The 15,735-nt window shown below is 35.8% G+C and overlaps 3 protein-coding genes across 3 annotated transcripts in view; all 3 read right to left on the reverse strand.

The window, feature by feature from the left end:
• LOC107739227 (ezrin-like) overlaps positions 1 to 3,099 on the reverse strand; it is a 22,777-nt gene extending 19,678 nt beyond the window's left edge. The window contains exon 1 of the mRNA XM_016551251.1: positions 2,745 to 3,099. Coding sequence (XP_016406737.1) covers positions 2,745 to 2,756 — 12 coding nt within the window. The 5' untranslated portion in view covers positions 2,757 to 3,099. The remainder of the gene's footprint in view (positions 1 to 2,744) is intronic.
• A 900-nt stretch (positions 3,100 to 3,999) lies between these two features.
• On the reverse strand, positions 4,000 to 8,698 carry LOC107739253 (T-cell activation Rho GTPase-activating protein-like). Its single transcript, XM_016551286.1, has 10 exons — positions 8,301 to 8,698; positions 7,656 to 7,734; positions 7,468 to 7,521; positions 7,088 to 7,157; positions 6,788 to 6,927; positions 6,515 to 6,676; positions 6,295 to 6,404; positions 6,034 to 6,202; positions 5,683 to 5,791; positions 4,000 to 5,328 (listed from the first exon to the last, which is right to left on the reverse strand). Exons 2-10 carry the CDS (start codon positions 7,680 to 7,682, stop codon positions 4,283 to 4,285), a joined length of 1,887 nt encoding a protein of 628 aa, XP_016406772.1. The 5' UTR covers positions 7,683 to 7,734; positions 8,301 to 8,698; the 3' UTR covers positions 4,000 to 4,282.
• A 1,822-nt stretch (positions 8,699 to 10,520) lies between these two features.
• LOC107739254 (neudesin-like) lies at positions 10,521 to 12,227 on the reverse strand. Its single transcript, XM_016551288.1, has 4 exons — positions 11,807 to 12,227; positions 11,629 to 11,689; positions 11,075 to 11,178; positions 10,521 to 10,942 (listed from the first exon to the last, which is right to left on the reverse strand). The coding sequence occupies exons 1-4, from the start codon at positions 11,939 to 11,941 to the stop codon at positions 10,766 to 10,768; spliced, it is 477 nt and encodes a 158-aa protein (XP_016406774.1). The 5' UTR covers positions 11,942 to 12,227; the 3' UTR covers positions 10,521 to 10,765.
• Between the last annotated feature and the right edge of the window lie 3,508 nt (positions 12,228 to 15,735).

Consider the following 15,735-nt stretch of genomic DNA (forward strand, 5'->3'; position numbering starts at 1 on the left):
TCCCTCCTGTCTCCTCCCTGGCTCCTCCCTCCTTCGTCGCCCCCCTGGTCTCTGTCTGCCGGCCTCCTCCCGGATATCCGTCCTCTGCCGGAGCCTCCACCTGTCATGTCTGCCTGCCAGCCCTTTGCCTTCCCCTGTCTCCATCCCACATCCACTCCTTTGTCTTCCTCCTAAGTCCCCCTCTGTCCCTCCCTCTGTCTCCACGGAGCGAGGACGCGCCTTCCAGGAGGGGGGGGCGATCTGTCACACCCCTGTGGACTGTCGATTGTGGTTTCTCCCTCTGTGTCCTTATTTGGTTGTTCCTGTTCTCGTTATTAGATACGATTCAACCTGTAATTTATACTGGTGAATTTGTCCACTTAGATTCTCAACCTCATATTTAGTTAGTAATCAAGTATAAAGATGTTCATGCAAATTACAATAAAATAGAAAGTACAAGGTCTCCAATCTTCTGAGTATCCTGACTAAGACTATCAGTGTAACATAATGTAAATGAACCTTTATCAGCAAGCCCTTAGATAAGGCACACTAGGCTTGCAACTCTGTCAAAAGAGTTTAAATCACTGCTGCCACTATGGGATCTCTATATATGATAACTATGCTACATGCATAATTAATACTATACATTGATTAACACATACTTTCAAAAACCTTTTGGGTCTTGTCAGTAAGAGGCAAACAAGCTGCCTCTTTTCAGCTTGTCCTTATCCAGAGAAAATAAACATTAATCCCAATGCCAGCATGGCAGATTTAATCTATAATCTTCAAAGCTTGTCCTCTCGGTTGGATTTGTCCTAACAATGGAACTGACTGCGTGAGTGCTACTGTTTAATCCAGCAGTCACCATCTCCATGAGCAACCATCAGAGCTGCAAATTTATCTAACAGGAAGAAAGACCCGATACGTCCACAGCGTGACGGTTAAACCTGCATGTCTCATTTGCCTGATGGGTACAGGCTCACAAGCCGGTGCTAACCCACTCTCCTCAAATCACAGATAAGTGTTTGTGCTCAAGCACTTCTTCACAGGCTTAAAGAAACTTTAGGTCCATATCAGATTTAACACATGTAATTCACAAATGGAAATGGACATGAACTTTCTGGTTAAAATGCATATGTTTCTATAACAGAAAAAATTGTTATGGTCACAATTTCTTTTAAGCTTTTAACCACTTTAAATCACGTTTTTTTTCTCTAGTTTATTTTAATGATTTTGCAGTGTCACATTCATTTCAAAAAGTACAAGTACAAATATCTCATACCCCAATTTATGAGTTCATGAAAGCTGCATTTACAATAATTACAATAAAACTGGGGTTTAAAGTATGTGTGTGATCAGAACTGATCTCTCGTTCTTTTTTTTTTTTACAGATTTCGAAAAATACATTTTGGAGGACAACCTTAATAACTGATAACTGACCATGTATGATATAATGGGAGATTTTTTTATTTGATTTTAACAAAATAATTCATAATTTAATTCAATTATAATGTGCTATTCAACCATGGGGACTACCTCAGGAATGCTATATTTACATATTTCTCTCGGACACTTATTGATAAGGGTGCTAATTAATAATAAAATACAACAATTGTTGCAATATTATAAAATATTTGTACACTGTAAAATAAATCTGTAAAAAAAATAGGGCACAATACACTGTATTAATATAAAGGAATCGTCTGTATTTATTTGTTTTTTTTTTACAGATGTTTTACCTGTATTTTAATTTTTGAACTTTATTGCATCTATTTCTGTAAAATAACTGGATAATGTCTTGGCAGAATATTACTAAAATCCCATTTTCCTTTTTTTTTTTTTACAGTGTATTATTATATATTTTAATAGTTTATATATTAGAATAGATTCAAAAAGAAAATATACATTTCAACATTCCACTCTTACCAATAAAATATCTCAAATATTTACAAATAAGGAAATAAAAAACCTTTTTGAATAAGCTGTATCTCTCTTGAATGTTAAAGGCAATCATGAGAGTGACATCACATCCTGGTATTCAAATACTAAAGTCAAAAGTATGTTCACAGCAGAACAATCTGCATCTAGCTAATATTTTACTTTTGCGGCATTCTGCGCACATGAGCACAGCATGAATTCATCCTCATTGTCTAAGTCTAGTTAATGTGTAAAGACTCAGACTCAACCATCAAATTAATAGTTAGTATCCGGCTAAAATTAGAGGTAATCACAACACCTTGAAATATACAAAAGGATATAAATTCCAAGTATAACCACTAATCATAACCATTAATAAGGCTACACAATATTACTCCTCAACATTGTAAAATAAAATAAATAAAAATGAGGTATAGTAATAAATTGCTGCTTTATCTTGATTTAATTGCTAAAGATTATCCTTTCTTTAAACACTGTGGATTTTAAGGTCAATCAGAACACATTACAAAAATATTGAATTAAATATGAGAAACTAATGTTAAGCTATGAAACGTCTTTTGTAATGTGAGAGTCTTTATGACAGAGGCCTGCTGTCAAGTCACATACAAACCACTAAACAAGACAGAATTATTCAAATTTATCAACAATAAACATGCATTATTCTAGATATAAGTAAATGGATTAATATGCGATATTGTACACAAGAAAGATCACTTGTGTAACACTGATAATTGACATATTTGTTCCCATTTATGACACTGTTATCCCGTTTTATTCTTTATGTAATAAATCTGTATGTTTAATATAAAAAGAAAAGAACTACTTACAGGCTTAGGCATTGTCACTCTTGTGTTTGGACCAGCAGAAGAAGAGCTCGCGACCGATCTGAACAGTGAACGCTAGAGACTCATTTCTGAGTCATTTTCGATAGATGGTGTCAAAGCCTCGCCCCAGCGATACCTAGCACGATAAGTTAGTTGGACCACTGGAGTTAAAGAGTGCCAGCAGCTCTGCTCACAGTGCACCTGCGCTGTAACATCGACCTTTGATCGGGCTCGCGTCCAGAACTACAGCGCGAAGAAGATTCTTGTCGCGTCGTTAACAATGATAGAAGCTCTTTAACAGCTCACTGTCACATTACAACATTACATTCCATATACATACACAGCGCGGAGAAAACATGGGCGCGGTTGAGGTTGATAATCTACTGCAAGGTGGATATCTGGGCAGTTCTGGGCATTTTGTGTACTTTAGTAGGCTACAGGTAGGCTAATAAACAAACATTCATCCCCAGAAAGTATTTGAACACTTAAGAGGATTACAATTGTTTAAATGTCAAAAAATATAGAAAATGTTCATGAGAAAGTCATTTATTTAAAATGTACAATTATTTAAAAGCATTTATTTTAAATAAATATAGCATAAGAACACCTTTCAAGCAAAACTTTATTTTTAATTTTTTTTTAATGGATTTAAATGCTAAAGTAATAGGCTATTGAAATAGCTTACTCTTCAAAAAAGATTAATACGTCTACTAAAAATTAGCCTAAAATAGAAATTAGGCAACACTAGATTGTTAAAAGTAATTGCAATGATGTAAACAAAAATTCCTGTATTTCCTATCAAATTTCTATCAACATTATATTTTATTTCATTTTTTACAATATTAAAAAATAAAGATTACTTGACTTGACTGAGCCACTAAGAACGCAAAACTATTTAGCCTATGAGTTATATGTATACAATACAGCCATGTCTTTATATGTTTATTCCTATTTTTATAGTATTTTTATAAGCCTTGTGGCAATACAGTTGAAACATAAATCCAATATAAGGAAATTCTAAAAACTGTTACCTAAAATATTGTTTCTCCTCATATTTCTTAAAATAGTTTTTGGTGGCTCTCAAGGTTGGTTCTAACATGAAAATATTGCATACCCTTGATCTAATGCTATGACATTCATACATTTTTTAAAATACTTTTTGGGGTCACTGTATATATATATATATTGTTCTTAAATAATAATAATAAAATGATGGTTAAATCATTTTTCATAGTGACTCAGAATGTATAAGGTGTATTTCATGTCTTTATTTCAAAAGAAGACATACATATGATTTACATTGTTTTTAAGCATGTACATCAGTTCTGTAAACATTGCACAAAAACTTAAAATCTGTGTAGTGAAATTTCCTCAAAGTGCCTTTCAGTTACATACATACATAAAATTCAACATATTCAGCACAACTCTATGTCAGAATTGTACTTGAAGCCCTGAAATGTTAACGCCTCATTATGAGGTCATATGCAAAGACATTTTGCCTCCACCAAAAAGTAGCAACAATGATAAAAATGTACAGTAAATCAGACATATGTCTCTCTGAGGTCTTCCTGACTGCACCAAACTGGCATTGATGCTTCATACCCAGTTTCAGATGTGGTCCGCTGTCTCAACTCTGAGGAGGATCCACTCATACTATCACAACATGTCTCTGAACTGTCTGTGTTGTGGATATCAAAATGTTCATTCCCAGAAGACAAATCCAATGTCTCTTCTTTTGAAGATCTCAAGTGGCTACACGATTGCTTTGACAGACATCTGGCATCCTGAACAGTCAACGATTTACAGCCCGAGAGAGCAACATGGGAACTGTCCTGAACAGCTTGCTGATAACATGGAGGATTGCTTGGTATCCTGCTGTCCACCTGCTGGAAAACCTCCTCGCTAGACAAGCGCCTCGGCTCCAGAGGAGGATTCAGTACCTCAGGAAGGGTCTGGCTGTGGCGTAGGGCTCTCTCGATGGCCCGTTTGGTGGAGCCGCTTCGCCCGAAGACAGTCCTGCTTCTGATGTGTGCGCTCTTCATGGATTGCGTGCGTCTTTTGGGGGTCTCCGAGCGATTCGGTGCAGGTGCCGATTGGCGGGTGGGGAAGGAATGTTTGCGTTGAAGGGCCTTTCTCTGATTGCATAAAGGCACAACAAGAGGACTGTTGTGGATAGAGCTCTCCGAAGCGCTGGAGAAACAACTCTCAAGTGAACTTGAAGAACAAAACGAGCAGTCTTTAGAGGTTGTCCTGGCCCCATAGCTCTTCCCCAAGCTGTTGCCTGCTCTAACCACAATACAGTCATCAGAGATCTGCTTTGTTAAGAGTTTGTCATAAAAGTCCATTTCTGTCTGGCTCCTGGAGAGGGAAAGGTGCTGCTCAACTCCCTGTCTTAAGTTGATTACTGGTTCTGAACATCTGCGAGTCAGTTTTTTTGTCCAAAGTTCCTCATTGCTGGAATGTTCCTGGGATTTCTCTTCAGCGCCGGATTTGATAGAGTCCATGTCAGAACTACTTCCCTTGTAGCCGTCTGCATCAGGGTCATTACTGTCGTACGCAGAGTCAAGATGATGCGAAGAAAAAGAGTCTGAAGGAGAAATCAAGGACAGATATTTATTAATTATCAAATCGTTATCAAATCATTGCTTACGTTTGCTTTGCTAAATCTGTGCTGTCGTATGTAAAGAGTGCCTATGCATTGGAGAAACCTGGACAGATGCTCAGTGGGAATTTGACAGCCAATTGGATTTCTGAAGGTACAACTGGACCCACCTCTCTCAAATACTCATTGGTCAATGGATTTCTACATCAGAGTTCTATACTCTATACTTTTACTCTATGTCAACAATAATTATCTCATTTGTGTGTTTTCTTTCTTCTAAGTTGATACTTTAACTCCAGTGCATAGGCATCCTAAAAGACTAAATATTTACAAATGTACCTTGATTATCACTGAGTTCATCTTCATCAGAGTCTCCAAAGAGCGCCAGCGCATCCTCACCTAATATTTGAGGGCAGTTGCCAATGAGAAAGTCAGTCAGTTTTGTCACCTGCAAATACATTGCCAGAGAGACACGAGAATTAAACAAAGGGCACTTCAACAACAAGAAAGATCACATGGATTATGAAATCCCATAAAAACAGGTCAAAATAAGTCTGCATATGAAACTAGTTTGATCTTTTCTTCCTCTGTTGAGTTTCAGTTTTACTCAGTCTGCTGTTTTCTGGCTCTTGGCCACATCATGTGAGGAGTTTTTAAGGTCAAGACTTTCAGAAGTCACTTTACACTCACCTCTTCCATTTTTTCCAAGTTGTCTGTTTGGAGCAAGTTGGGGGAAACACATTTAGCCAGATTGATGGAAACCATCTTGTTTGTATCTGCATTCTCACTTATGTGGTAGAGCAGAACCATCAAGTGCTTCAAGAGCTGAATATTTGGCTCAGGAAGCGTGTTGATCACCCTAAAGAAAAACAAAGGACACTTGGTCACAATTACAGTTCATTTACACTAAACACTTTCTATTCAACCCAACTGCATCATTAGATAACTTACATTTTAATTTCAGCAAGCTTCTGATCTTCACCTTCCTTTTCCATTGCAGTCATCCAGGATTTGCACTTCTCCTCCATTAGCAAACCACCAGGCAGATGTCTAAGAAAATCCTGCAAATGGAAATACAAAAGACAGACATTAGTGATCAAATATGCATATTTTAGACCTAATAACTGTTAATGAGTCGAATCAAATCAAATTGCACAAGCTTGTCCCTTACCTTGACAAGATCAGCAAGCAAAATGACCGACTGCTCTTTCAGATCCACTTCTATCCCATCGTTGAGCTGCGCCTTGATCTCTCTGAGAGCCCTGGCGTTCCCGGCCTTCCTGAACACCCCCTCAGTGTCCAGACCCTTTCTCAGCAGCAAGGTAAGGATATCCTGCAAACGAAATTAAGACATTTCAATTACTAAAACCACATACATTTAATACCAAATTTGTTTAGGATTTTGCGTTGAAGTTCTATTGTATAACAAAATGACAATCCTTACCATAATTGCTTTGGGAGGACACCCATCTTTTTGACAGATCTCAGACAAGGGTCGCCCAAACAGTGTGTTTTTGGGATGTTCCATGTTCTTTTTCTGTACACGTCGCAAGATGCTCTTCCAGCGCCTTTGATTGACGTTTCCTGTTAAATATCAATAAAGAAACAATAAAAATCACTATATTCTTTTAAAAGAACTAGTCTGGTGTTCTAATTTACAGTAAACTGCATTTACTCTTGGTCCAAAACAACATATTAAAGAGCAATGACATTTAAAAGAAGAGAAGTGAGACTTTTAGCTTACCAGTGTGGGAGATGCTGGTCAGATTGGCTTTAGTCTGCTGACTAAGGGAAATTCCCGTATTCACTTGAACCTAATAAAAATGAAAGCAATTAATGAGATGAAGCAATGGACTACACTTAAAAAACAGAACTAAACATAGTAACTGGGGGATTCTGGGTTGGTGCAACAAGAGCTTAACAGAGCAAGCTTTGTAAACATCATGACTAAACCATGTGTAGGTGAGATTTATTGACATTTAACAGGTCAAGACTTTGTAGCATCCCATTGTAGGCTTTGTTCTCAACACTCAGACTTAAAAGAATCCATAATTGCACTAATCTATCAATCAGAAGGTGATAAGGAGCGCTGTATGCGTAAGATCTTGGGATCAATATACTTACAGCTGTGGCTGGCATGCTGATTACGTCCATGCTGCTTTGGGTCAACGATTTAGACTGAAACAGAAAGAACAAAAGATGTTTTTATCCTGTCAATGAGATCTTGGGAACAAATACGTACTAATCAGTTTCCATGATGACATTAAGTGACAATAGATGTGTGAAACTGATGGGTGAAGGTGATAACTTACCACGCCGTGAGCACTCAGCACCTTCATAGGTTTGCTGTGATGTGAGGACCAATAGATGCAGTTCTCTAGGTAAGATTACCTAAAAAATGGTTTGATCTGTTATTATAGAACTATAGCAACTTAATACAGAATGTATCATAGAATCAAACTTTGCAAATCAACACCTGGAGTTCATGGCACAAATAATGAATTATTAAAATTAAATTAAATTAAATTAAATTAAATTAAATTAAATTAAATTAAATTAAATCTTCTAACACGTAAATTTTTTTAGCAAAATATTAAGTTGTAATATTAATTAATTAATTACAGTAAAAAACAAACTATGTAGGCATTATATAACTATAGCAACTTAATACAGAATGTATCATAGAATCAAACTTTGCAAATCAACACCTGGAGTTCATGGCACAAATAATGAATTATTAAAATTAAATTAAATTAAATTAAATTAAATTAAATCTTCTAACACGTAAAATTTTTTAGCAAAATATTAAGTTGTAATATTAATTAATTAATTACAGTAAAAAACAAACTATGTAGGCATTATATAACTTAATTAGCCAACAGCTTTAAAACATAGAAAAAACAAGCAATGACACAAAACTATAATATAAAATATATGTAAATAAATATGTTACTCACCACTCTAAAACATTCAGTCCTGGGATCAAACGGTGTGGGTGGCTGGAGAAAGCAACAGTCTACATTGACTCGGGAGTAGATCAGACTCTACCAAGAGACTCAGACAGACTGAAGTGAAACAGCCCACAGCTCTGCACAAAATGAAAGTGGGTGGGCAGAGGGGAAATTCTGATGCGCAATGGAGACAGGAAGCAGCATCACGGGCTCCCACCATCAACACCTTTTTAGCTACAAAAGGCAAGTTGTTGTGGCAGAGGGTGGAAAGTGTGATAGACGTCACTCATGGGAGCAGGAACGTAACAGGTAGCACGCGGGTAATAGAGAATATGGCAATAAGAGAACGTTAATATCAAATTACATGGCAAGCAGACTCAAAAACATGCATATCATGTTACACGTTTCTGTATTAAAATACAACATTGAGGTAAAGTCATAAACAACTGAGATAATTATCTTTAGGCAGCAATCATTCACATTTACACTTCACTTGTTAGATAAAATGCATGACGGTTATTAAATTGTTTTGAATTCTTTCTTGAGTTCTTCAGTTTCTAAAGGTTTTCTGGTAAATGGGAATAGAACTGAGCTTGGCCAGTGTTTACAGTAAAAGCACTTCTAGAATGATTCACTATTTTGCTGTAAATGCTAATGATACCCCGGGAATTTTTAGAGTAACAAAAACCATCATTTTGAGACTCAGAATCTGACAGTGTTTGCCAACTGACTCACTATCGTTCATGAAACCGGCCAGCCCCCATGTTTTTACACGAGATACATAATAGGTGAATTCATCATGAAAATAAAAGAACTGCATTTGACCAAATGCTTTTCAGCATACACACCTACTGCTTGCAGTCTCCATGGAAATCAGGTCACTGGCTTCTCATCAGGAGCTCTTTGACGTTTTGGAAAAGTCAAACGTGTAGAGGAGTTTAAACTCAGTATCTCAAGTTTAAACAGTTATTCTGGGCAGAACTGGGCTTCTTGTCACACTTTTTATTCCAGTGAATACTTCTCATTAGGTTTGATTTTGAAAGTTTTTCCTATAGGTACATACATAACAGTAAAAATAATATAAATATATAATAATATAATATATATGATTTGAAATATAATATAATATAATATAATATAATAAAAGTTTGGGGTCAGTTTTTTTGTTTTGTTAAGTACTTATATTCATCAGGGATGCATTAAATTAATCAAAAGTGACAGTAAAGCCATTTATATTACAAGAGATTTCTGTTTCAAATAAATGCTGTTTTGTTTATTCAGACAATAATTCTGAAAAAAAAATTATATAATAAAAATTACTTAAAAGTACAAATATTTTTACAAATATTATTTTGTTTCCACAAAAATATTAAGCACCACAATTGTTCTTAACATTAATAATAATAAGAAATGAGCACTAAATCAGCATATTAGAATGATTTCTGAAGGATCATGTGACACTGAAGACTGGAATAATGAAAGCTGAAAATTCAGCTTTGCCATCACAGGAATAAATTACATTTCAAAATATATTAGAATAAAAAACAGATATTTAAAATTGTAGTAATATTGATGTTTTACTGTATTTTTGATCAAATAAATGCAAAAAAAAATTTAACTTTTAAACAGTTGTATAGATAGTTCAAACAATGTGCATTTGGAATTTATCTGAGATCTTTATAGTTACTGAGTTATAGCCTTTGTGAGAACTAGCCCCGGTCTACATGTTGAACAGCCATGTTCAATTTTCCTGACCCACATTAAACTTTATTTAGACCAGATGACACCTGTTTGTGCGTTTTCCATTGGAAATTCATAAACACATTCCATTTCGATTTCTTAGATGACACTAATATGATATAACAACAAGTCAAAGTAACAAACATCTCTCTCGGAGTAGTGTGAAACATCTCTGTTCATCCAGGGCATTTCTTAAAGATTAGACACAAACACTATAATTATGACTGAGACGGCGTTTGAGTAAAAATGTTGTTGTGGAATGATATTTTAACGCTTAATTTGTAATATGAAACCTCTCACCACAGGCAATTTCAATTTCTACGTGAAGTGTGAATCACCAAACTTTCCCCTCGTGTACAGTGAAAGAAACCAAGAGATTTAATGCGGGTTTACAATTACAGATACTTCTTACACAGCTTATACATTTAAAATGATTATTTATCATCATTTAATACATGTACAAATGCCTATGTAAAACAAGCTAACCTATTTTTTTTTTTTAAATCACACCTGTAGGTGGCCTAATTTGAATGACATTCAAAGCAGCCCACCATGGAAAAACCCACATGGGACAGTATGCATCATAATGTTTTCTATGATTGTAGGCTGAAAGACCACCAGACAACCTCAAATTTACACATGCCCACTTATAGTACAGTCAAAGGTCACAAACAACTATGATTCAGACTTTGATTGGACTTCTGGATAGCATTATTATAAGACAATTATCATCAAAATTCATCCTTAATGGTGAAATTCGGTTGGTCTTCAGGTTTGAAGTCTATATTGGGGCTGCCGTCCTCATTGAGAACACGTCTGCTGGTGTATCCCACGATGGGGTACTTTGCTTTGTATGTGCCTTTGAATATCTGCTCAAGAGACTGTAGTTGACTCTCAGTGAGGCCCGTCTAACAAATAGCAACCGAAAGAGGCAATGTGTAAGTTAAGTGCTAAAAAACTCTGGTGGAATCCAATAAGAAACTGAAACGAATGTTTGTTTTCTGTGGCACAGTTGTGAATTTGTTAAATTTCCAACTTGCAGTGTCATATGTGAGATCTGCTGGGTCAAGGTACATTTTGGCCACAGCTCTGGTTGAGTCTTTGCCCACAAGTGCATTATAAGGCGCTCCCTTTCCGTAAAACTCTGGAAATAAAAGAAACACAACAGGATTTCCACATGCTTTGAACAAGGAACTCCCATGTAATTCTTGATTGCATAAATCTATATAGACTGTCATCACAAATTACAATTTCTAGCCAACGAAATAAATTCAAACTCAACATAGCCGCACAATTTCACTATAGAAATTCACGTTACTCTTGGAACTATACTAAATAGCATAACTTTTCCACTCCTGGAAATCCCAGTTTTTTTCCACAGCTGGACAGTTCATCCATTAAATGCAAATAGGCATGTGGTTTCCAATACACTACTGCTTAGTGCTTATAGGCTATATAGGAGCAAAATAGGGAACAAAGCATATCTATTCAACACTGATCTCTCTAACTGACAGATGTAGTTCCTCAAACAAGGTAATAGCTTCCACCAGCACATAAAAGACTGGAGAACGTTATGTTGCATAAAATATCTAACCTTTTCCAGTTGTGACGTCAAAAACTACACCTTTAATGGCCATGTAAATTGGTTGTCCGTCCTGTAAAGTGGGAGGGGGGCGTTTAAAGGTCTTTAGTAAATGCATTTTGCATTTAATCTTGAAAACGTCGTCAGAAATATCATATAAAACTTGTTTTTGTGACAGCACATAGCCTACCTCGCTCCCATCGTATCTTTGCAACTCCTCCTCGGTGAACAGACGCACCGGTTTCTGTGCGTTTTTTATTTTACTCTCATTTGAGGAACAAATACTTAGTAAGGCGTATAATACAACACTACGGGCATAAAACATTGTGGACGGTCGTGTTGAGGTTTATGTTGTAAGAACCGAGTCTGCGGCGGCAGTTTCCTTGTTGTCATGTGTTTCCATTCAGCCTTTCAGATGCTGATCTCGGATCAGCTTTCACAATCTGAGGTGGAAATGCTCCATTTGTTACGGAACAGAATCTGTAATAGGTGCTTTAGGACATAATGGTTTAACATCAATGTATCGTTATTTAGGGTCCGAGATACAGTGGACTTGTACGGTTTGCATTTATATGAAACACACTTCTGCTTCGGGAATTTTCTAAACTTCCAGCCGGCAGCCGCAAGTTTTTGTTTCTCCATTCATTCACGTGAGATGGACCGGAAGTGACGCCGACGACTGAAACTCCTCCTTGAGCACGTTCGTCGGCCGTTAAAAGAGAGAATTTCCCACAGTTTCATAGGTATTATCCACAAAGTCTCTACATTTAGAACAATAATAAATCTTTTTTATTATTTTTTGAAAGTCCATATGCAACAGAAAAAAAACATTTTAAACCACAAAGTCTTGTGTATGTTATAATGCAGATATTAATATTTACATATATTTATGACATTTATTTCTACTGTCAGGATATTATTGTAGCCTATATTTGCTATATTTATCTATTCCTTTGTACAAATACTCATGCAATTACAAATAAAAACTGTTTCGGTAGTGACTATTTTAGATAATTTTGAACCTAGCTCAAAGATGCATCAGCACATGGTTAGCTAGCACAGTTCTGAACGGTGGTATACATTTAAAAACTACATGTTATGGAATAACTCAAAAAAGTGTGCTTAATTGCAGAAAAAAAATGTGTTCGGTAGAGACGTTCCCTAAAGTTACACACAGGTTTTTCAGACTTTTTAACACATTTACCTCAAAATGATGAGACCTATCTACTCACACTTTGTAGCTATGAGAGAGGGGGACACAGGAATATTTCCTGATCATAAATTTATGGGTTTAGCTAAGAATTGTTCATCAAAAAGATAAATTCAGATTTGTTCAGTAAGAGAGGTTAGACAGTTGTAGACTGTAAATGGACAGTTGATGGACTTAAGTTGAATCACTGAATCAATTATTCAAACGGTTCGCTAAAACATAAATTTGTTCATTACCAAAACAATTCTTTATCTATTTATTAAAATTGGCTTTTAAAGAGACTTGAGAATTGGTGTTAAGCATAAGCATTTCCCCACAAATAAGAACAGATACATTTTTTCTTCTATTTTGTCAGCATGAATTTTATCAAGCTACAAAAGCTTTATATTAGTATCCTTACGTCATATTGTTTGTGATAATCAAAAGTTATTTTTACACATTCATAACTGCTTTCTCTCCTTGTGTAACAGACTGACTCACATGACGAACAGATTGAACTACAGTACATGCTTGCCAGCCCCTCTAGTCCAGTTGAGGGCGTGTTTGTTTAGTAGGTTTAACCAATGAAATGCTCCGTCACATCCCGCTTTCGAATGCTATTGGTTCGCGCCATTGTCAGTCTTTCATGACATTAAAGGGGTCATATAATGCGATTTCAATTTTTCCTTTCTCTTTGGAGTGTTACAAGCTCTTGGTGCATAAAGAAGATCTGTAAAGTTGCAAAGACTAAAGTCTCAAATCCAAAGAGATATTCTTTATAAAATAAATTTATGGGTTTAGCTAAAATCAGTCTAGGCCAATAGACTAAAACATACACTGTTTCGGTGAAGACGTGAAAAATGTGGGACACATTTTTTCACATAAAGTTTCATAATTTACAAAGAAAATATAAAATGAATATATTTTTTTGAACTTCACTTTTTAAAAGAATCAAAAAGATACCTTTAAAAACAACAATGGAAAAAATACTAAATAATAAAAATTATTTCAATATAATTTTCATAAGTTGAAATTTAGGGGTGCTTTACACAACTTGTCCCCAAATTATATAAACGATCTCTTAGAGTCTCACACACCGGCTAGGTCACTTAGATCTGTAAATCAGTCGTTGCTGACTGTCCCTCGGTCCAAAAAGAAGTCAAAAGGTGACCGCGCCTTTTCAGTAGTAGGTCCACAATTATGGAACGGTCTTCCCCTGTATATTCGGCAGGGTCCATAGAAGTTTTTAGGTCACATTTTTTTAGTCTGGCTTTTGAAGTAGAGAAAGTTTGACTTGGGAGCCTTTTATAAATGTTTGTTTTAATGTTTGTTTATTTGTGTGTAAGTTATGTGTGTGTACTTTATTTTTATCCTTAATTTTGTGAAGCACTTTTGGCAACAAAGTTGCAATTAAATGTGCTATATAAATAAATGAAGTTGAAGTATTATTTTTATTGTGAGTATTAGCTTATCATTATTGCTGATCACTGTTGTTGTGCTATGATATTGTAGTATTTACCATTATATAATCAGAGGAGTATAGAAAAGTTTATGAAAGTGTCACTCCACAATACAATAGCAAAATATATAAATATGTATAGTATTTTTATGTTACATTAATCAGTGTCTATTGATGCAGCGATGCTACATTTCTCATCTACATTGAATGGCCGGAGGATGAGTACATTTTAATTTTTTGGTAAACTATTCCTTTAACAATGAATAATAATGCCTTTTGTTTTACCAATTTAAAAAATATATATATATATTAAGATATTAGGTATTTCATTACAAACGAGAACAATTTCTGGTGCGGTTGGGGATGTTCAACACTAATGGGTTAATTGATGTGCTTTGGGTTAGTTAGTGGAGGCAGGTGTTGCAGGTTACTGAGAACCTTTAAAAACCTTCTCTTTTGAGAGTGCAATATGGACTCTTCACATTTCACATGCTTCTCAGAAGCAGAAGTCGTCATGGGCAAACATCAGGGCTGTGTTCAGCCCCGACAAAACGGTGCAAAACGTTTTTTAAACGGAAACGGTGGTGCGTTGAACACCCTGTTCTGATGACGCAAGAGTTGCAACTATGGCAGCTGAGAAGGCCATTCTTTGTGTTCTTTTTGAAGAATTTTCGGAGCCTGATGAAATTGATATAAATACGTGTTTAATACTGCAGTATACGCTCGATGTTACAGTCACAGTCCTTGCCGTCCAGAATAAAGGAGAACATCCCAATCGAGTGAAGGGATTTGTGGAAACTGTGGTTCCTAATTATTGTGATCCAACATTTGCCTCGCATTTCAGGATGAAAAGACAAACATTTCAGGTGAAGGATAATCCACTTCTTACCTCCAAGACTGTGTTATGATCTATATGACCTTATTATTTTTATTGTGAGTATTAGGCTTATCATTATTGCTGATCACTGTTGTTGTGCTATGTTATTGTAGTATTTACCATTATATAATCAGAGGAGTATAGAAAAGTTTATGAAAGTGTCACTCCACAATACAATAGCAAAATATATAAATATGTATAGTATTTTTATGTTACATTAATCAGTGTCTATAGCACCTTCCTAAGGAAAGGATGGACCAGAAGACATTGCAATTACTAAAGGATATTTAGACAGACTTAAAGAAATTCCAGATCTATACTTGTGCTCTTATTATTTCAGTTATTTTGCCTTTAATGTAAATAAACGTGCAAACACAATATACTTGCTCTTGTGAATTTATTTGGATGTTAATTACATTGTGCGAGCTGTCTCTTTAATACCGCGTGGTTTTGGGCTGCATGTTGCTGCTGTTTGGGCTGACATGTTTGACACACCCACCAAACAAGAGAAAACGCATCTCAAACCCCGTTGCACACCGTTTCCAAGAAACATGTCGTTCAAACCGGAAACCGTAGCAAAACGTTGCGCACCGG

Source organism: Sinocyclocheilus rhinocerous, unplaced genomic scaffold (assembly GCF_001515625.1).
Source record: "Sinocyclocheilus rhinocerous isolate Xijiao unplaced genomic scaffold, SAMN03320098_v1.1 scaffold495, whole genome shotgun sequence".
Lineage (NCBI taxonomy): Eukaryota > Metazoa > Chordata > Actinopteri > Cypriniformes > Cyprinidae > Sinocyclocheilus > Sinocyclocheilus rhinocerous.

Excerpts from the sequence above, each read along its gene's own strand:
- LOC107739253 (XM_016551286.1), bottom strand. The coding sequence starts at position 7,682 with ATGAAGGTGCTGAGTGCTCACGGCGTG. Across the intron at positions 6,677-6,787 it reads GTCCTCCCAAAGCAATTATG|GATATCCTTACCTTGCTGCT; the intron begins GTAAGGATTGTC and ends TTTCGTTTGCAG. Across the intron at positions 6,405-6,514 it reads TGCTTGCTGATCTTGTCAAG|GATTTTCTTAGACATCTGCC; the intron begins GTAAGGGACAAG and ends TTCCATTTGCAG.
- LOC107739254 (XM_016551288.1), bottom strand. The coding sequence starts at position 11,941 with ATGTTTTATGCCCGTAGTGTTGTATTATACGCCTTACTAAGTATTTGT. Across the intron at positions 11,690-11,806 it reads AAAGATACGATGGGAGCGAG|GACGGACAACCAATTTACAT; the intron begins GTAGGCTATGTG and ends CCCACTTTACAG. Across the intron at positions 11,179-11,628 it reads TGACGTCACAACTGGAAAAG|AGTTTTACGGAAAGGGAGCG; the intron begins GTTAGATATTTT and ends TTTTATTTCCAG.